General features: G+C 46.4%; 1 protein-coding gene across 1 annotated transcript in view; it reads left to right on the top strand.

Annotated features, from left to right (window-relative positions):
* Nucleotides 1–22,848, top strand: part of LOC106750688 — an 82,141-nt gene that overhangs the window by 25,811 nt on the left and 33,482 nt on the right. Inside the window, exon 3 of the mRNA XM_014631190.1 lies at nt 21,343–21,462. Within this exon, the coding sequence (XP_014486676.1) occupies nt 21,343–21,462 (120 nt within the window). The remainder of the gene's footprint in view (nt 1–21,342; nt 21,463–22,848) is intronic.

The raw sequence follows: 22,848 nt of genomic DNA on the forward strand, positions 1-22,848 counted from the left end.
GGCTAATTTTTTCTTTTCTTTCTTCCGAGCTCGCTCATTCGTTATCAAACTCGCATTCGAACAGTGTGTCCCGTTGTTTCGAACAACGGCAGAATATCTAATTAATAACAAGCGAAGTTACAAAAAGGAGACTAAAGACCCGCCGAGAATTCCATTTCACTGCTGGGAAAACAACGATTATTCGCATTGCGGGAACGCCGCAGCGTGCGCGATCAAATTCACCCGGCTACTTTGTCGCTTAATATCTCATTACTCCAATTACTACTTTGCACGGGCATGAGCCCAGAAACATTCATCTCCTTGAAAGTCTTCTTGCCCCGTTCGTTCTTGCGCGCGAGCTAACGATTTGACGCATACCCTGCAATTATTCGCCAAGTTCGTTCACTGAACGACGTAATTACGGTAACATCATTACGCGTGCAGCCTTATTCCCGTGTTTCCGCCTTGCGGGAGTAATTCAGATTGTTGCGCTTGTTCCTCCGCCGCCGGTAGACGCGCAGCGTCTCCGCCGTCGTTCCTCCGCGAGGAAGGCTCCTCCGAAGCCGATAACACCGTGTTCGGCGATCTCGTTCCCGAGCCGTGCCTTAACATTTTCATGAGCATTGATTGGGGAGCGCGTTACCGCCCTCGGGAGAGCCGCTAAGAGGGACGCGCTCGTGATGCAGCTTTTATTCCTCGGCTTAGCGAGGTTGTTTCGCGCGGAAGAGATCGCGACTTCGATCGGGGCGCGAGCTTTATCCGAGGAACCTTCATTTTTCTCTCTCCTCGCACCCCCCCCNCCCCTCATCCACCACGGTATCGTAGAATTTGCATGGGGTCGCTGCCGGGGTCACGAATGCTTGCGTGCTGCGACTGATAAGTGCGGCTCGAGACGGTCGTCTCCGTCCAGAGCGTGCGCGAGCGCGTTTTTATTATTACTCGCGCGTACGCGGCACACAAATCCCTTGTACGAGCCGTGCGCACGTGTGGCAACGGTTTGTAACGATAATCGTGCTCGTAGTTTAATTTCGCGAAACGCCGACGGTTCGATTCGACCTCGCGCGAGTATAAGCGAATATATCGCGCGCGGATTGCGTTCGCGTGCGTAATCCTTTGGCGTGTTCGTTATCGCAGCCGCTCGCTAATGCGCGGGTGTTTAATCATGGATGTCGTTGCGTTGATAACAACGTTACGTTGTCACTGTGTGGAATTGGAAACGAGCTCGTGCCCGACTCCCCGCGAATTTTCAGGTCGACGCGACTCGAGTTCCGCGAGTCGGATTGCTTTGTGAAAAAAACCCTGTAGTAGAAATTGACGACCCGTGAGTGTCCAGCCGCGAGTAAATTTATGTCCAGCGTCTAGGTAGCCAGTAATGCAGCTTCTCTCGCTGGCTAGATGGCATGAGTTAGCTGATGGTTAAGCGGACACTGTTAGAAAAATCTATATTAAATTTAATAATTCATTTGTGAATTTTTTGTTACACAACCAAGCTAGGAAAATTAATAATCAAGTTGATATTACATTTAATAACGCATGATTATGAAAAGATTCATCTTGAATACATCATTGTGTTGTAATAATTTAGAGTATGAGAATTTAATCAGCGAATATCAGTGAAATATATTACAACCGATGTATCTTACTAATATTGCGAACTAATGGTTTATGTCGTTGTCAAATCCTGTTAATAGATATATTAATATATGATACATATATTAACAATCATACTGTATATTACTAAATATTAGAACAACCGTATTACATAATAACATGTTACAATATGTCATAATTAAATATGAAAGCTAAATAGCAAATTATGTAATATAAGACGGGAGAATATTAAATTTTATATTTGGTTTATGGATTTTGTAATAAATATCATAATTATTTTATAACTAACAACACTGATGTTATGAATATATTCAAAGTTATAAGTGTTTAACAAACAATTATTAAATTCGCAGAAACGCTATCACGATTTCCAGAAATCCGAAGAAACTTTTTCTCTATGCAGCCAGCCGCTAGCTTTTGACTCGTTGCGTTTCTACTTGGGAATAACTGCGTTTTGCAAGGTGCGCGAAATTGCGGTTACACGAATTGCCGATGACGGGATCCCCCGGTCGAGACGGTCGAGTCGCGTTTTTCGCCACGATGCTATTTGTACAATTGTAAAACTCGCGCGGGGAGAAATGGCGTGTATTTATTTAGGATACATTTCGCCGGGGAGTCTCTCTCGTATAGGTACTCGACTTCTCCCCCCCCCCCCAAATGCTATTTCTCTTCCGCTTCTATTTCCTTCCTTCTCGCGGTCCTCCTCTGCCGTCACGCTTTCTCCCGGTCGCGCGCGGTTTTAGCCCGTCGTATTTCCGTTCTTTATCCCGCTCGTCGGGAAGCTGTTACTCCGCGCCGACAACACCTCCGGCGTTCTTCTTTATTTCCATTAGGGTGCTCCGAGCCATTTGTTATGATCCTACGAATCCACGGGGGTAGGGATGTACCTACCACGAATAATCCCTCACTCACTTAAATTATTCCTTCAATGCCCTTTAACATTGGAAGGAGTCGGCGACTCGCTCGAGACTTCTCTCATTCGCTTCGCTCTTTCCTTACTCTCCTCGTCTTGATACTTTAAGCCGCGATGCAGCACGATCTCAATTTCCTAAATTATATATTAGCTCGCTCTCGCCGTGGAGCAGAAAAAAAAAAGGTATCTCTCTTGAGTTTCTCGCACTGGCTGTTTTATCGCTCTTCGTGCTCTTCTCCGGTTACGTTCCAAATGTCTCGTCGTTACTCGGAATAACAATCGCTTTACTTTCAAGCGATAATAAGATCACGCGCGAATGAGTAACGAAGTAGCTTCGGGCACTCGTATCTATCCCCGCGCACGTTACATTTTAGGAAACTCCAATTCCGATTATATATGGCTCGTTTAAATCGTCGCACGTCCAGTCAGACGTTTAACCCAGTTGCGAGACGGACAAGCGCGAAGCAAAAAGTTAAAACCGGGAGGGGATATTGACGTGATCGTAAAACTGGCGACTGATGCTTTGACAGTTAAATTAAAAAACGCGTTTTCGTCGCGAGCCGAAAGCCACCCCTGATGGATAGGGCTTAATAAACTTTCGAGGCATCGGCGTATCATTCGCCAGACACTCGATGGGATTTTATTGTTTCCTTCCCATGCTTTTTCGCGTGCATTGTCAACCATCTTCTCCGGCGATTGGCCGATGGAAAATGTCCACGGCGCGTATCATGTTAAAGGTCACTTTTATTTTTAGCGACCGGCAACTATTTTGTCACGTCGAACTCCGAAGGTATCTTTGTACAACGTGCGTGGAAGACGACGAGAGATCAGAGGCGGGAGGCTTCGCAATTTTGAGTAAACGTTCCCGGGGATTTCGTTAAAACTTTCCCGTCGTGTTTGATCCGCTCTCCATCAAGTCTCCGATGATCTCGAGATCTCGGCTCATCCACGCTGGAATCTCGAGACAATGGACCGGTCTTTTATTGAATTCTTCTACTCTCGCCACTTTTCGTACCAGACAGACGAACGGTGTATGTAAATGTAGCCCGGGGGACATAATCCCACGGGAAGGTGGGTAAGAGGGTCGCCACCGAGAAATGCAGTACGGGTACACCATCATCGGTGGTCGGCCTTATCTTCGGTACACACGCTCCGATATCGCCCTTCGATCGCGACAGCAGGATGCCGAAATCGACGATTTAATGAACTCACCGAACTACCGGCGGCGAATCGCGCGATTACCGCGATCTTAGATCAAAATTCATTTCAATTTCTCGCGTAATATTATCCGTCTTAATGATACATTGCGCTCACATCGCCAACCCAAGTCTGTTATTTTTACTCGCATAAGTGTTTCAAAATGACACATTTGACCGGAGCTCTCTTCATATTTCATCTTTCTCGCCTCTTTAAGTTACGTCCATTAAAACGCTTAATCGTTTTAAATTATAAGTTGACACGTCCAATCGTGTTAAATGACGTGACTGAAAAACGGCGAGACACGTCAAGAAACGGCAAAGAAGGCCTCAGCTAAAATAACACACTCAGATTTGCAGTGTATGTTTGCTTCTATACACGTGAAAATATTTTGCACCACTAACAATCCATCTAAACTTGTGTGTTACTTCAACATGGGGAATATGTTGAGAAGTACACAAATATATTAAATAAACATATTCATCTTGTTAACATATTACTTCTTAACATATTTACCTTATTAAAGTAACACAAGAATTTGGGCGAACCATAAGCGTAATTTTGTAACACAAAATTTTTTTACTGTGCAAGCAATTGATATATCTTTTGATACGTAGACTTCTCCGTGCTGCTTGACATTAATGGAACTTTCTCGTGTAAAGCGCACGCACTGAGATCGGCATCTTCTCACCTGCTCCTCGCCCTTCGCACCTGCTGCAACACTGATATCGACGACCGCAATGCACCCCGCTGACGATCACCATGGGAAACCATGGCGCGGTGTCGGGCGAAGAAGGGTCGTCCTGTAATAGTCGTCCCTGCGGGGGTGGTCTATACTATACTACGAGGAGCGACGTTCGTTCTTCGGCCTACACGATGGTGCGTGCCGCCACATGACGTTGTCCCATAAATAGTCGGCCGGACGCCGGAATTTCCATTATATCGCGTTCCCGTACGTAGGCGCCATAAACAATATCATCGAGGTCCGCGCCGAAACGGTCTCTCCCCCATTAGGTGTTCGCGTGGCGATATTTATTACGGGCGCGACCATTGTGATTCGGCCGGATTTACGAGGGTTTTCTCTTTCTTTTTTTCACCTCTCTCGTGTTTTGACGAAAAAACCGCGGAGCGCGGGAGAGTTGTCGGGAAGTCGCGCGGGCGAATTGAATAGCGAAATTAAATCCGCCGCTAGAATCGCGGTCGCGGTTCCTCCCGGCGGAGTGACTCCCGTCGAGTCAAAGCGGACGAATTCAATCGTAACACGCATGTCCCGGGATAACCGCACCGGAAAATTCTTGACTCTCCAAACAAAGCCGTTTCTCATTTATCAAGATTGCGTTAGAACAGTAATGTTTAAATGAGAGTTGCTTATAGTTATCGAATTAGCGTGCTGGGTCACACGTGGATCAGAAGATGCCACGATATATCACGTGAGTCATATAGGTTATTTCTTTTTCACATCAATAAAGATCTTATTACGTAGCTATACACAATATCCGAATTTACAGCTATTTTGAATAGCATTTATTGATATAAATCATTTAGTTAAATAACATTCGGTAAGAAATTCTTTGTGCCACTAAATACTGCTAGGGAAACGACTATAAATAAAGTAATATGCTCAAACGATACGCAAATAATTTGTTATGCAAAGAAAGAAAATTGTTATTCCAACGTTTTAAAGATATTTATAATCTTGGAAAAGGCCAATGGAATACTATTTAAATCAATTATTTGTGCAAATAAGTACTCTTCAAAATAGCATTAAATTCAGATATGCATAGTTGTGTGATAAAATCTTTAGTGAGATAAGATTGAGAGCACACGCCGATCAGATTCACGAATTTTCCAAACAGTTGCACTGTTTTTCTGTGCCAACACGCTCGTACAGAGCGAAAGTGAATCACACTGTCGATGCGGGAACGACGACACCGTCGGCTTTTATCGGCGGCCTACGACGTGTCCCGCGGGTTAAACTGCAACGAAAATGATAATCGTCAAAGTTCATGCGCTAACGATCAACGGAATACATTTTCTCGCGTTTGCACAGCGGCGGAAGTTAAACTGGGCAAAATTGTTCCGTTTTGGACGGTACCCTCGCGGTACAAACTAACAGCTTTACGATTGCCTCGTGAAATGAAGTTTCGGTGGTAATACGTGGCGGGAAGTTTTCGGAGTTATATGTTGCCCCGACCGCAGGTGTTGATGGCCCCCGCAAGCGGCTCAGTTGCTCGCAGTTCGAATATTTCATGAACTCGGGAGCAAGTCCTTCGTCGCCCTACCGTATGACTCATTCAGGAAGGACCGCCTCGAACTCGACAGGGCGCTGATGATTACCATTTCGGGGATGATTAATCGCGCTTCCTCGCACGCCTATTCGCAGTCTCTTCTCTCCGTCGACGTGTTTCTCTTTTTGTGCCTATTTTTTTACACACGTTAGACACATCGCAGTTACTTTGTATCGAACGGCGAAGATCGCGGTTTCGTCAACAAATCCCGCATAATTCACCAGCGAATTGTCGTCTTTGTTAACAAATACGAGCAGCCCCGACTTCGGATCCTTCAAGATCGAGAGAGACGGGTCTTTCCCTCGGGAACAAATCATGGAGAACTTGTAAGCCGGGCGGTAAGGCGAAATATTCTCCGAACACACCACCGTGTCGGGGGTGGAACCGTCTCGAACTGATACAACGACACGCCTAGAGGGACCCGCGTCGCTAAATCCAAAGACGCGGTAGAGATAATTACGTATTCATTTTGCGTAGAGAGAGAGAGAGAGAGAGAGAGAGAGTACGGGGGCTTACGACGCGGGATATTACGTCGTTAAATTTTAATCAATACATCAATATATTATCACTGTTTTTTAGAAACAGTGTATCACATGTTTCTGCATATTATTAGATACACCGCGTTAAATTCAATTCAAATTGGAAATTTGAGATTAATAGTCACATAGACACACACAAGTCAGGGATATTCTCTTAACGTTAATTTGCGCCCCCACTACATTTCGCGGAAGTCAGAATAGCATTTCACGAGCCGGACAACGTCCGTTTTCCCAGCTAGAATCCCGATCGTAAACTCGGGCCGATTTCGTGCATGTGCATGCATTTCGCACGTTCCCGTCATCCACCCCGGCACTGATTCAACATCGGCGACCTTTAGCATAAGCGCGCAAACTCACCGGCGGCTGAATTAGCACCTCCAACGTCACGTGTATTGTCCCAGCCGTATCCTCCGTATTGTCGAGGTATTGCATCTGCAATATCTGTTCGAAGCGTTTCCCATTCGATCACAGTAGCTAAATTGTACAATCGCGCCGGTCGAATATGCGATACGCGTCATGGACGCGTTAACTGAAATTCATAAATAAGTCGCCGAGTACCCTTTAATCGAGTCTACCATTTTTATCCCCGTTATTCTCTAATTCGCGAAATGGTTTTAAAAAAGGCTACAGAGAGGCCTGAAAGGGTGGGCCTCGGTATAACATTGAACGGGTTAAATCGCAGGTTGGTGTGGCGACGGTCTGCCCGATTTATATTCCGCCAGCAGTCAATTTCCGGCGGACACCCCGTTCGATGGAATTGCAAACATGCGGTGCAAATCAGCGCCGGAAGTGCGCTTTATGAGCCCGCGATGTTTTCACCTTTCGGCACTATCGTGCAACGTCTGTGATTTCGCAGACAAAGTAAACTGCGGTTCGAGAGTACTTTCATCGGAGAAAAATACGTTTTCGCGTTGCGATTGCGTTTCGAATTCATCTTTCGAGCTGGAGCCTCCGTAAAGACGCCAACAAAATCGTGCTTGTCTTTTCCTCTCGATGGATTTGTTTACACCGCGATGAAACTTTATAGCGACGGCGGAGTGGCGGTGCATCCTTTCTCTCTCTTTCTCTCAATAATTTGAATTTACGAGTGCAGTTTTCGGAATTGGTCATAATGTTAATTCATTGTTACCTCGATAGTGTTTGTTTTGTTGTTTGCGAGAAGGTCTTGGGACCTCTCGACATTTTTCGCACTTCAAGTGGATCTTCTACTTCAACGGTGGGACGGTGGTGCAACGATCGATACTCGACTGTTGTTTCCCGATTACCTTCGTCCAACGAGATATACCAGCGTATATATTATATATATATATATATATATATATATATATATATAACGAAAATAAGCTTTTGGATTTTTTTCGGTCAGCGAGTATAAAACGCGAAGAAATATCCGTTCGCTATCGATGAGAACGAGATTATTTAAGACCGATGTTTCTGATCGCTTTTGCCCGGGAAACTAATCCCGCTGGAAAGGAATGGCTCAGGTTCCGGCCGTTTATTGAAACGTTTCGGCGCTCTCCTGTTTCCGGCGTGCAATCTTTTCTCGAAGGGATGATCAGGCGGACAGCGTAACGGGCCAGTTTAATTTATTTGTCGTCATTATTACGTCGTGATTAAACTCCGGCGAGCCGATTGTTCCGGGGCCCCGGCCGGCGGGAGTCTAACTTTCGGTTTAATTAAAAAAACGTGATCACTGTTTTCAGAGATCCTCCGCGCCACCCCTCGGCCCCGCGCGTCCCCACGCCCGTCGTCTCTCCCGCCTCTTCTCGACCATCGGCAAAACCCCTTTCGAGCTTCCCGACATTTCTAGCAATCAACTGGAAATGTTTTTCAGCCGATGCGTTCTCACTTGGCGGATATTATCTACGGACTAAGGGACTTTTCTACAATTCAACGGATTGCTATTATTTCTCATCTACTTGCATAACTGGATTAAAAAAAATTCGTTTATAAATCTCGATAATGAACTGTCGCGTTCTTCAGAGCGTCAGAGAATTTAACGGGACAGGGATTAAAAATATATCACAAATGCCAAAGTTAGAATAAAAACTTTTAGGAAGAAACCTGTTACACAATTCAGGTCGGAAATTATTTTTCATGAGTCAATAATTACATGAAAACAATCGATTTCTAAATTTTTTTTTTTTCACAAGTTATCGACATTGATAGTTGACGCGAATAAAAAGAAGGGGGAAGAACGAATAGAGGAGAGAATAAAACAAATTTCCGGTTAAATTGAATTGACGGTTCGCGTGTAAATCATAGGTTTCGCGGTAAAAGTGAATTTCTTGCTCGATTTGTTAGGTACCTTGTTAGCGAGTTAGCGTGCACACGTAGTGATTCGTTCGCACGCTAACACGTACGAGCACGTATACTGGCCGACGAGAGGAGTTACATTCATTTGCCCGATGGTACATATATATATATATATATATTTCACAGTGGAGTTAACGGGATCGCTAACAAGGTGACCGCAATCTAACCGGTACAGCACCCAATTAGCAATGACCCGAGCCATTCCAATTCCAGAAACCCTTAAAACTATGGAATTAGTTCTCACAACGTGGACACGGTTTTCCGAAGAACCGGCCAGCTAGATATCCTCACCCTTCTTCACCTTCTCGCGTAACCGTAATTTGTTTTTCAACCAGTACGAGCGGCCAATCGTGGTCTGCGCCGTTCGCCGGTGTCGATGAGTCAGGAGTTAGCCACCCCCGTCGTGTTCCTATGGGGTGGTTAGAGATACGATCCGAATAGAAGCTCCGCATCCGCAGGGTCGTCGTTACGTAGAGGGACCGGATCTCTTGTTCCGTCCCTCTCTCGCTCTCCTCATGTGTACATCGTGTAATGCCGCGTGATGTATGAATTTAATTAAGTAATTATACAGAGGCGCCGTCTACATTAATCACCGCCCCATCGGTACTCATCCGTCTTCTCTTCTCTGTTCTTTCTTCGCGCCCTCGACGTCCCTCCACGGCCGGATTTCGCGCTGCCGCAGAATTTCCACGCTGCGGTAACGTCCCGAAAAGTTCCTCCCGCTTTCAGCGCCAACCTCGACACCCCTCGACGTCCGTCTTAACAATGCTCCCGTGATCTTTTTACATCGCAATTAACGGACGGTAATTAGTCATGCTGTAGTTGTAATTTCTTCATTCCATAAACTGATGTCTTTCCTGTGTTTGGTAACAGGAACTACATGCAACAAGGGCGACTGGTATTGTTTAAACACACGTAAACTACGACCATTCGTAATGCAAAATATATCAATTTTCTTAATTATTTTCTCCTTCAAATATTTCGTTGCCATATCATGCTATAATGTGTACAGTCGGTCATAAGTCGGTCGCAACCGGTTTTCTTACAATTTTTTAAATATATATAATCCAAATAAAAATTTACCAAGGAGTATTGGAGTATTAGGATTGTTTGCTTGAATTTAGCACTATGTCATCGAATCTGGGAAAGGAATTTAATTATGCACAATATTGAAATAAAAAAAGGATTGGTACATTGCTTCACGATTGAAATATTATAACGGCACAGATATAGATGCCCGTTTCCCTACACATGACACGTGACATCTTACTAATGGCAAGCAGATAAATAAGCTGTGCAAACTGGATAATCAAGTGACGCATCATGACTCATGGCAGTGGCGCGACCAGGCGGGAACGGCAACCGTATCTACGCCAGTATATAACATCTAGTAACATCGGTAATACCCCTTCGCAGCATTTGAATCAATTACTGCCTTGGGGCTCTTAGGCAGCCCGATCCCGTATTACGAGAGTCCGGCGCAAAGTGAATTAATTAAGTGTCGGTAGGTACGTACGAAGGCTCGGACCTATCCGTACGTAGGCTTCGGGGCATTCGAGGACGTATTAGGACACGTCGACGACAACGGGGATCCAACGGTGAATCCCGTCACCCCTCGGACTAGCCCGACCGTGATCGAGTGCGATCGTCTGATTGTGCGGCTTAATTGTTACCGCCAGTACCGCCGTGTCGTGAGCCGAAATTGCTTCGCCGATAACGCCGTTATCGCCGAGGACGCGATTATCCTCGGTATGACCCGCGCACAGGCATTCCCCGCGTATCTAATTGACATTCTACGCCGGCCGCAGACTGTTTTCTCCATGAGACCTCCTCTCTCTGTTTGAAGAGGAAAACTTGCGAAACCCAAGTATTTTGAAGCGGGCGAATTTGAACCCCTAAGAACTTGCGCGAATAATGCATTTCGAGAGTCGCAGAGGAACTCTACGTTTGCGGTTGTCAGTTCGAGAGGGACATATAATTGAGACCGGTGGCCGCGGTTTGCCGCAGACCCGGTGTTAGGCATTCAATGTTGCGGCGGCGTATCGAAAAGTTTCGGGGCGCGATGTGGCGTCGTTAGTCCCGATCCGCGTGTTGCTGCGGATTTGTACGTCAAAATTCAGCGTTTAGGCCGATCGGCACGTCGCGTTAATTATGCACGTATGCGCGCGTGATGCGTGTCGATCCTGGGAGACCAGCCGACCGATCGCGTCAGGGGGAGAAAGTCGGGGGTGGAGGCGGAAATCAATGTTCGTCGGCGCGTTCATTTTGACGGGATCGTGTTTGCCTCGCCAGTCTGACGCACAGCTCGAAATCTGCCTAATGCGGTAGGACAAGAATGTACCATCCTGATTGTGTACAAATATTCCGCGTTTGCCGCTTGCATTTTTAAACGGAGAAGGGCAAAAGGCAGATATGGTAGCGCTTTCAAATATTCTGATAACAATATTTCGATATTCATGAGGACAATTTGATAAAATATCTCCCTCGCAACTTTGTTCAATTATTATTGGTATACCGGGAGACTGTGTAACTGATCATATAAATTTGCATAAAATAGAATTTCTACGCAAAGCATGACATCATACACTTACGTCAAGTGAGAATAATTTCATATCAAATTTGTGTTATAACAGCTTACATTGACATGTGATATCTATTGACTTTATTTGTTTATAATTATGAAAGGTCGAAAAAAATATGTTATGTTTTTAAAATATCTTGTTATTGTTATTCATTATTTATTCATAAATGTAATTCAGAAAACTATCGTTACCACCATTCATTTTAACAATAACGGCATTATAAATAATGTGCTATTTTTCAACCTTGTAACCATACGTTCACACAAGCATGCAAAAGTGACAATTAAAAAAGTGAAATTAAGATCTATAAAGAAAACACTTAGCATGCCTAATTCTTGACTTGAGGAGTTATCTGGCGAGCTTGAAAAAAATGTCACTCATTCGCACATAATCCTCGGGAAACCCTCGTTATTTTGCGGCACGTCGCGAACGTTTGTCATGCTTACCAATCTCAAATTGGTCCCGCAACAGAAGCGGCTGGATAGAAAATATCACCGTAATCTCTCGCGTTTGTAAACTGCCGGCACGATCATCTGCAAAGCGACTACGGCTAAACTCAGATTAAGCGATATCGGGAGCATTTACGTTCAACATACTCGCTGAAATGTGGAGCGTTAACTGAGATGGATGATTGTCAATTGCTAAGCGATGATATTCAATTTCGCGTTAAGCTACGAAAACCCGGGGATATCGAATTGCAGTCGAAATTTCACCGGCGTTTCCGTTATCGAACGGTCGGCGGAGGTACACTAATAAATCACGTCGGGAGTATTCAAGCAACAAACATAACAAACATGAGAGAAAAATCATTTTGCTGTTGTATATTAAGAAAAAGTGCTGAAAAATTTATTTGTAGGATATAAGGTTTATTTCACAGAGGGAAATAAGGTTTATTTCACAGAAATAAGGGTTATTTCGATGAAATACACCTTATATCCCGCGAATAAATTTTAGAGTACTTTTTTTCCAGTACGGCAAAATCGTCGTTATTATTACGTGTACGTTGCGACAACAATAAAATACAGTAGACATATTAATGTACAACAAAGATGTATTAGCAGATATTACTAAATTTTTCAGAGATTCCTCGGATATCCGGCTATTTGGATTTACTGCATGAAATGATTTCCTATAAATTGTGAATAGAGACCATGCCTCGTGACATATTCATCTTGGAAAAAACATATGTACACGTACCAAATGGCAATAGAGTGTTCGCGGCCGAACGGCGCCGAATGCGATTCACCGCACGCATTAAACTTGACTTACTCGGCGGTCACGTAATCCGTCACCGAGCGAGAAAGACGGAGCCTTGCCCAGATAAGAGTCAACCGTCGTTAACAGCGAGGGACCCGTTTTAATCCAGATCAACGTCGACTAATGCCGCCGGAAACGAAGCGCGTGAAATGTACCGCGAGTTATTAACGAGGTTGGCTTCCTTAGCGCGAGTTTGTGTTTTCCCGTGACGCGAGCCCGAAGGGGTTTGGTCCTGTGCTCGCCGAAGTGCGAAGACGCGATAACGCGGATCATGGTTGCGTCTCGGTAGCGACTTCAGTTTCAGCTGGAAGCTCTCCGGCCACCGTAAAACAATCGTTAGCGAGTTCGGTAACGACGGCGCGAACTTGCACAATTTGCGCGCGAGCCAGACGCCACCGCGTGCGAAACGCCGCATATCGCGCGCTTAGATTTTCAGTATTCCGTAATCTCGGGCGTGTATCTCGAGTTAAGCGTGACTCGCCCGGCCGCGCACGGTTAATTAGAAACCGCGAAGTTACGCAACGGCAAGGAGAGATTATTACACACCCGTGCGACTTCGTGCTTCCGCTCACGTCGGTTCTACGCCGGGGAGAATGGAGAGGAAAAAAATGTTATAGCGAGATCGCCTCGCGTGACATTTCACGACGCATTGTTCGAGCAGACACAAGCGAAACGCGGGTACGCGCGAATTCGTTTTAGACCGCTGCTGTCTACGGCCGATCGACGAGCGAGTCTGGGTAGGCGGGATTTTAATAAACCGGAAGCTCATTGTGCGGCCGTTCGAGCGTCAAGCACACACACATACACGAGCATGTATATATATATATATATATATATACGCACAGGCATACATACACGCGCGTCTACAAACGCCGCTGCTGGGAAAAGAGGATGAATGTCGGCGAGCGCGCTACAACGAAGAAGCAGGGTAAAACCCGGTATGGGGAGTCTCAGCCTTGAGGGATGCATTGTTGCCGCGCCAGTGATTACGACTAGCATATGTATCCCTTCTCCCACTTATGACAAGTTCACGACGCGAGTCGTCGGAATGACTTTGGATCTTATTACCGTCATCTCTCTTCCGACGTGTCATTTTTATTCGTTTATAACAACGGGCCTTCGTCTACTTACTGCACGCATACGATGAATACAAGAAGATGATCCAGACATATATCGCAGAGCGCGCTCAATATCAGAACATTGTTAGTTAAGCTCACGAGATATACATCTGATTATTGAGCGTCGCAGCCGGGGATAACAGGATTCCCGGCATATGCAGAAATCCGACAGCGACTCGTTATGGAAAGAGGCGAAAAGCTTCGATCTCTTCAAGCGCTCCGAGACAAGGAGGGTCGTCGAGGGTCGTCGTTGAGCTCCGTTTAACAAGAAACAAGGGTGGCCGAGAACGGTGCCGGTTCACAGAGAAACGTCTAAGACGACTTAGGAGCAGGCCGCTTTCTCGCCGTGACGGTGGCGCGCCCGCCGCGCCTTTTCGGAAAATTCAGCCGAAGGGGCTCTATGATGTTCCAACGGGCTGGGGGTAGTCCCAAGGAGGAACTTCTAAAATCAATTAGCAGCCCCTTAGGCGATGGGGTTCCGTTCCCGCGACCGAGGAGGACCCTTTCCATCATAGGATGAGGGGTGATAAGGAGGGGACGACGTTTATCCCAATAGAGAAACCGGTGGAACAATCACAGCGTTCCCTGCGACTATGCGAGAACGCACGCTGCGGGGGTCGGAGACTGTGTGTGCGTACGTGCAGGTATCCGCGATTCGGCGCAACCCTTCCGCGCTGTTTGCAGCTTCCCACGATGTGGGGTGTACCGGATTATCTTGCGAGGGAGCGTTACTTGAATCACATCAGTATCAGTTTTTCAGCATCGCCAAGTATCTGCAGAATTCCGAAAACGGATTTATCGGGCGCGAAACCTTGAATATTGGTAGGAAAGCCAGCTGACTCTGCATTTACGTATCGCATGAGTATTCGGCGTTATGATGCAACAACTCGTATAATTAAGAAGAGGATTTCGAGGTAGGAACGTAACAGACAACATGAAACATGGAAGATGCATCGTTGGTAAATTCCGGAAAATGTTTCTGCTTTCAATTACGAATAATTTACTGATTTGAACATGACAACTAAATTTTATTGCCGTCGCAACAAATATGTAGTAGCAACAATTGTTCTGCTACAGCAGCGACATTAATTTTCTTCGTATACGAGTTAGCGACATAAATCATGCTTCGTAATTAAATGAAATTGTAGTCTTACCGCGTGGAGAGCCCGTTGATTGTATTTCGGGAGAACTTTTTAACCTTCTGAAATTTTTCCCCGCTATTATGTAACCTATTGCACGCGGGATGCGCGTGTAAAGAGGAAAACGGTTAAATTTGAAGAATCATATTGTTAGTTAATTGACGTTTTAACGCGCGACAGTCTGATTGCCGGGAGAAATTAATTATTTTTGCACCGAGGGAGCGATTTCCACGGCCGTAAAGTTCTATTGTGGGGAATCCGCGCGTTTCATTTCGAGTGCTGTTTAAACTTTTACCCGGAGGGTCGCCGGAGAGAGAGCGGCGATACGTTAAGCGGTCCGACGTCCCACCTCGTCCCAGTGGAAGTTTAACGACTCCGTTTAACACGCGCACTCGAAGCTGCATGTCCGACTAAGTCTATCTATCGGCGGAGACACGTCGGCACGAAGTCGAAGTTTCGAGATTCTAAGTTCTGTCCTCGGCGCGGTACTTGTTCTAATTGAGCGTCATGAAAGAGAATCCTCCGATCCTCGTGGGTCGTCGAGAGCGCGAAAGTTGAAGGAGATCCGTCGCGTCTCTCCACAAACCCCCGAAACGCGACAGTCCGAAACTTTGCCACAAAGGATATTTCGTAGGATGAGAAAACGTGTCGCACATAAAATTATATAAGAATTATATAAGGGAAGTGGGAATGAAAGGGGAAATACGCCAAATACTACTCTCTTTTGTATTTAACACGGAATGCATGTTTATACCTTCACATTCCGCTTTCGTGCCGCCGTATTTTCGAGAACAGGTATATCCTCTTACATATATCGTATGTAAAGAAGCTCTCGTGGCGTCGCAATATAGAGAAGAGGAAGAGGAGCTCGGGGAGGCAAGAAAGATGAAGCGTGTCCGAGGATGGTGAATGATTAGGGACTGTTGTGCTGACCCTTAGTCTGTCTTATTGCTAGGACCCGCTTTTGCTCGTTCTACACCGTCCTCTGAGTTCCTCCTTGAACTTGAAGCGAGCTTCGTTCTCTTTGAGCAACCTGCCGGACCCTTCGTGACCCCACAAAGGGCTGCAGATACGGCAAAAAGGGCCGTAGTCCTTCGCTAGGCATTTCCGTTCGATCGTGGAGGAGGGAAGGGGCATCCAAAGTACATCGAATGGACGAGGGAGACGCGGGTCCCTTAAATGAAGACGAAAGGACACCCAGATGTTCCGCGGTTGCCCTTAAATTGTGTAATCTCGGTATTTCGCGTCTTTGTGCCTTCGAACGACGAAACCTATCGATACAGTACACCGGCGTTGTGAGTGTCAAAATTCCGCGTGTCTCTCCATCCGGGTGTGCTCAAACTCTCGCGTGGATTCGTGCGAGCGCACCTTTTCATCCACCGTGACGCGTCGTGATCGAATCGCGCTCTTCTTCGCGAAATCGATCGAACCATCAATCGCCGGGTGAGGCGAAATCCATTAACGCCTCTTCGAAGAGATCTCTTGTCGCGCAATGTGGGAGAAACGCGACGGGAGGATCTTTCGATGATAAATTCCAAGGCCGATGGATCCCTCTTTATGTGGCTCCCTTTTATCGTCGCGCAGCCGATTCGCAGCCGTCGTCCACCACTCGATTTCAGGGTTCAAGGTTCTCGTGCGCCTCGTCATCTTCGCGAATATATCGAGGAGGATTTTTCAACTCGTCATCGTCGGGCCGCCCCGGGCGCCGTCTAACGAACGGGGACGACGGGAGAAGAAAGGAAATAGAAAATAAGAGAGAAGAACGATGAGCACGTATGGGAAATACCCGATGAAGAAGATATCGGGTCGTCGGCGGCCGACGTACGTTGCTATCGGAGGAGGACATCGAATAGCCCCGGGTGAATTCGCTATCCGTGTTCCGCCGGAGAGCGGAGTTCGCGAAACTTTAACGTGTTTATCTCGCGGCGTAAGAATAAATCGGATCGCCGTAATGCGGAAAATGAGACGAGCGAGTCCCCGAAGAGACCGCGTGCGGCCGGCGGGTGCGTACTTTCGCTCGTCGTCAATCATAGTTAGCCCTGTTCATCGATCTTTAGTTCCTTTTACGGCGTGCTTTATGGCCTGGCTCGTCCAACGTGGCGCCGAGGAGCGTGTCGCGTTTCGTTTGCCTCTCGTGGCGAGGCAGCACTGAAGAATGCAATCACGGCGACCGGCCGAGTTGACGAGGTAATTAAGACGAGAGTTTAGCTCGATGTTAATTTACAAATGTGCGCAAAACGCCGCTTCTTTTTGCGCGCTGCGTACTCGGTAGGAGAATGAAAACGAGACGGCTATTCGTTAACCACAGATGCAAATTCGTTCGCTCTCTCGAAGCGCCGACCGGCATTTAGGGATTCTACGGAGGCATCAGCACCCTTAACTATTCAAGTCGTGTAACCCTTCCCGGTTAGGGTTAATTATGTCATCGTGATCGATCTGTTTGTACAATTCAGCCGGTACACTGCGTCGCGATTTAACGGCACTTCGGATATAATCGGGAGTATTGTGCTCAGCGTCAGTGTTGCTTCCGCATTCGCGTGCAATTTTACGTGCACGCTTATTTTAAAGAAGATATCTGCATTATACATCGCACCCCTGTGTGCGCTTTTGCACACGTTATCGTTCCTGAAATCGGATTTACGAGAGCGCGAGCTCGAAACTCTCTCTCTCTCTCTCGACGCGAGGATGCGAAATATTTAATGAAGTGAATTAAAGCGGCCGCAGAGTTTCGACGAGCGCTCGTAAACGACGGTCGGGAATGTGTCGAAGTTCGCTCGGAATAAACATTCCGGTTCACATGACCGGGGCCCGGCGAGCACAATCGTTAATATCCCTTTCTATTACCGCGGTAGTCGAACTAGACCGTCGTAACCGCGAAAGCACTCGCCTATTATGCGAGAATATTGATTGGATCGCCGAAGTATGCCACTTAAGGGAAGCTGCTAAATTATTATTGTTATCATATGACGTATGATCGTCGGAAAGCTCGCGTTATCGTCCGAACAATTCACGCGCGGCCTCCAGGCGGACCGGTTTGGGATTAACGATCGCAGTTTCGCGCATCACGCGCGAAAACGAAGCGTCCGATGGTTCGAGGATGACCGGCCGAAAGTCGCAGGCAAATCGCGAGAAGGGCCGAGCTGCTCCCCGCGGGGCAAATTTCCGATTTATTCAAGCCCGCTCCCGAATACTTGGGAGCCCATAAAGAGAATGAATGGGATTGTGGCGGTCGCCGCAATGCTCAGGGCTGCTTTAGGGGTTCATGAAATACGCGCTCGTCGCCCTCGTCGTCTCCCTCTTCCTCTCGCAACCACTCGATCCCTCTCTCTCTCTCTTTCCTTTCGGACTTTCCCTGCTCCTTTCTGCTCTCGCTACCGCGCGCTCGACTCCCTCTCTTTGCTCTCGTCCCCCAATGCGCTCTTTACCCCCTCTCGGCTGGAATCGAAACTCCTCGCTGCAGGGTGGCCAGCGGCATTACCATGAATTTACATAGCTTCGCTTCGAACTCCGAACATATTGCGTCGCTTTGATTTATGTGAAACATTTGCTAAATATTCCGGCTTAATCTCGACCGCGCAAAGTGCCGCGCGGAAACGCGAGAACCCGCGGAACTGTGGGAGCGCGCGCGTCGTGTCCTCTCTCGAGAACGCGATAAGCACGAACACACAAGCGCGATAGATACTTTATAAAACGTCAGGCCGCGGGATAGAAGCTCTGGGAGGGCCTGGGAGAGCGCGCCTTTCGACCTCACTCAATAACAAGCGCCGGGAAAAATTCACGCCTGCGTCGAAGATTTACGGGAAAACAAATCATTCCGGGGAGACACCGGGGATCACCGGGGAAAATCTATTTCGGCAAACTTTAAGGATTACGCGCGGTGTGATTTACGGCCGTATCGGCTAGATGCGCGTGGGTACGCGCCGCGCGTCACATTGTAATGCGAAATTCATGAATAACTCATAAGCCCCATGGAATACAAATATAATTATGCGGAGTTAAAGAAAAAAAGAACATGCTCCTCCGCGCAGAATCAACATTCGCACACCGCTCGCCGATACCTCCGAGCGGGCGCTTTTGACGGGGCGCGATTAAAATTCGAGATGACGCGAAACGCGATCCTCGATCCCCGCCATCGGCAGACATTGGCGGTTTTCTCGAATTTCTTCCGGTGCGCACGTCTTACCGTGCCGTCCTAGTTCGCATTTGGCTTCCTCGCAGTACCAACCGGTGCACGATTCCAGTTCAGTCTGGGGCAGGTGCTCGCTCTGAAGCCGCTGAAGTACGTAAAACTACACCGCTTAGCTTCAATTACATGTCCCAACGGCAGCGACCGAATGACGATCTATCCCATCCGAGTGTAATCACTCGGTTATACAATCGCCACCATATACGCTGTATTATTCCCCAGATTGAAACTTTTTCCTACCGCACGATTTTTAGCCTTCCACATGTAGGAAAGTATCGCCCAATTCGTGCCAGCCACCTAAGTCGTACTTTATTATACAATTTTCTCTATAATTATGGAATATCAGTGCAATCCAATGGTAAATATATAAAATAAAAGAACGATAACACATAAATAAAGTATGAACAAATTATATCGTGTTTTCTGTATGATACAAATATCATAAAAATAGCCTTAATAGTACGATTTCGGCAACTAGCCTATATAAGATCGAAACTATTTATAATTAGAGCCGTTATATAATTCTATCATTATAACTAGAGTTATTTCTGCGATTTTCAATTTTGTATGTATGATCAGCGACAAAAAAGTTGCAACGGTTTTTTTTATAAGTTTCGAAACGTATCCCCGGTTCAACAAGAAAATTAATTTTTTTGAGTAATTTTCCCATTGGGATACGAGTTGCTTCGCGAAACCCATCGGAAAAAATATTGCAAACTTCACTGATCATATCGTGTAAGGCTGAAAATCATGTAACTCTCCGTCTAGGGAATATATGGCGTACAATATATATGATGCTGACCGTATCGGCCGCCGCGTAATTGTTGGCCGACCACACACGTTCTCGCTCTACTTTAAACTACACCTCGAAAGTATCCTGCGACTTATCGATGTGGGGAAAATTTTGGGATCTACGCGCACAACATTCACCATGATGAAAACATACAAAATAACTTACCCGAGTCGGCCGGTTACACTTTAGCGTTCACTGCAAAACTGATTTTTCCATCCCGTTTACACCCGTTTACACCGACGCTAAGTCCACCAGCCAACTGCATCATTTCTCGACGGGCACGAGAGCGTGCCGATACTTTCCGCGGCTATTTCCGCTCCTTCGCGAAAACCGGTCAATCCCCACCCCACCTCCGTTGTCCCTCGGTCGTTTATCTCTATCTTCGTCCGTTTTTTTTTTCTTTCCATATCTCTCTCTCTTTTTTGTTTCGTTCTCCACTTCACATATTCATACGGCGCTCTTTTCTCACAATAAACGCCAACCATTTGCATGCGCGGTCCCTGCGCGAGAGCGAAACTCCCTTCGCAGAGCGCGGAGCGCGGGGCCGAGCGACGCGCACCCCCGTGGACTCTCGTAACCACCCCCGAGCCCCCGGCGCGATAAGCCGTCCCTGGGGATCCGCGATTGTCTCGATTTATATGCATGCGCAGACGTAGGTGGTAGGCCGTGTTCGGAGCTTCACCGTGTACGCCGGGCGGGACGAGAGAGCACGCATCGATAGATCGATTCTCCGACAGACGGTAAATATCGCTGATGAGCTGGTCCAGTCAGCGTCGACGGGGATTCGAGGGCGCGGGGACGCTGCTTACCCTGCGATTTGTCGAGTGGCAGAAATCCTCCGCCTGCTTGATGCCGATTGCTTCCCAGCGCAGATCCTCGCCCGCCGGCCGTCCTTCTCACTCTTTTTCAGCAATATTTCAGATCTACCTTCTGTCCCTGAGCAAAGGCGGGTGCGTGCCTCGGTAACGTCGAGGGTAACTGTAACTGTACCGGGGGAGAGTAACAACTGGCTTGCTTAGTTCCGAGGATTTAAACGAAGATAATTTAGTTTCCATCGAAACCGAGACCCGTAATGATACGATAATTCAATATTATAATACTGCGATATAAATTGTTATCGCGCGGGAATGGTCACACGGGGGGCGATATTCGCCTGCAAACGGAGGGAAGAATCAAATAAGCCAGTTTTCAAAACCGGTCACGTAACTCTGATACGAGTTTAAAGAGCGCGCGGCCGAAGTTTTTCAGTTACCGGAGTTTGCGTCATTCGATGAGAGTCATTCTCTTGAAACTTTAGAACTCCATTAAGGGAACACGAGGAACGATGGAAGTTCGAGGGGAAATTCTCATCGGGCGCAGCAACTAATGGGAAATGATAATAAGCGAGCCCTGATATACATCGTTTCTTCTGTTTCTGTTCGCAGGTATCGCTGTGCGACGATTACAGTCTACCCGTGGACTTCGTGAACAAGAGACGTCCTGCGAGCGCGGCAGCCGCGACTTCCACGGTGCAATGGACGCTGCCGAGTCCAACTGTAGAGAACGTGAGTGTCGAGTAATTTGATATCGCTTTGAGATATCCCGTAACGTTGAATTGATATCAATTTCTCCGTTTCTCGAGCACGGGACCGTTTCGGGAATATTTTCTTTTTTCTCCGAGAGAGAACAATCTGCTTTACACTATCCAAATTCAGCGAGTTTGTATATTGCGGAACCCAATATTATTCTAACGTGACGCTTTGCGCGGGATATATTAATTCAGATATGGGACAGCGAGCGCTGCATATTCAGCGCTTGACATGAAAAATTTAATTAAGAAGACTGGAATGCGATAATACATAACTCAGGTGTGATGCTTTTATGTGTTGCGGCATTATTGCGGTGATGATAAAACTTTATTCATCGGTGCCACGCGTTTATCTGTATTCACAGTTCAATGCATTCTGCGTTAAGCAAACATGCCGTGTTACGCGTTCACGCGTCCCCATTGTGGCTCGTTCCCCGCCCGAAAACTTCATCGATATTTTCCATTCGGGACGCGCGGTGAATCAAAAAGGTCATAAGACTGTGATTTCTGCGGGGAAGCAAAATTCTTCAAATAACCCTCATATATTTGTACAGAGTATAATATGCACGAAAACAGAGTTACAATCCGGCCGAAAGAAAGAGTTTCCGTTGAAATATTAACACAGAGAACGTCGATTTTTTTAACATTATTCTCGCGAAACGCCGAGCCAAAATTTCACCATCTAATCTAAATCGTCTTTGAAAAGAGAAGAATTGTAGTTGATTTATTCTTTGTATTTAATGTTCTAAATGGTTTTATTGATTGCTGTGATGTATTGGGACGTTTCAAGTTTAACATCCCGTCAAAAATATTTAGAGTTGTCACTTTAATTGTTGATCTGCCTTTGCTCACCTGTGTTTTCAATTTTACTTAAATATTGTACATAATAATTTAATAATATTATTATGATTCACTTTCATCGCCATCATTATTATTTGCCATTGCTGTCTCTTAACGATCTGTTGCAATACTGTTACATATCATTTTTTTTCATATTGCTCTTTGTGAAAATTTTTTCTCTTTCTGTAAAAATAATCTTTTGTATCACCTGATAACTAAAGGGTATTCCCGTTAATAATTGATGATTATGATTGGAATGTCTTCCTTTCGCACTGAAAGATTAATCGAGTCAATTTCGAAACGGATACGTTACGCGTACAATGTTCATCGACTGTCTTGCACACGCTCGATACACGTCGCGCGCATTACATCACTTCCCGCTGCGGCGGTCCGAGTCCTTTGGTCGGCTACGGATAGTATTGATATTTTCGCGCAACGCGACTGGTCGGGGAATCATTCGGAAGGGAGAAATATAATTACGGCGGTGACAAAATACCCCCGGGGCACGATAGCGCGCGAAGGG

This window comes from Dinoponera quadriceps, unplaced genomic scaffold (genome assembly GCF_001313825.1).
Source record: "Dinoponera quadriceps isolate SergipeBrazil2010 unplaced genomic scaffold, ASM131382v1 scaffold5144, whole genome shotgun sequence".
NCBI classification, from domain to species: domain Eukaryota; kingdom Metazoa; phylum Arthropoda; class Insecta; order Hymenoptera; family Formicidae; genus Dinoponera; species Dinoponera quadriceps.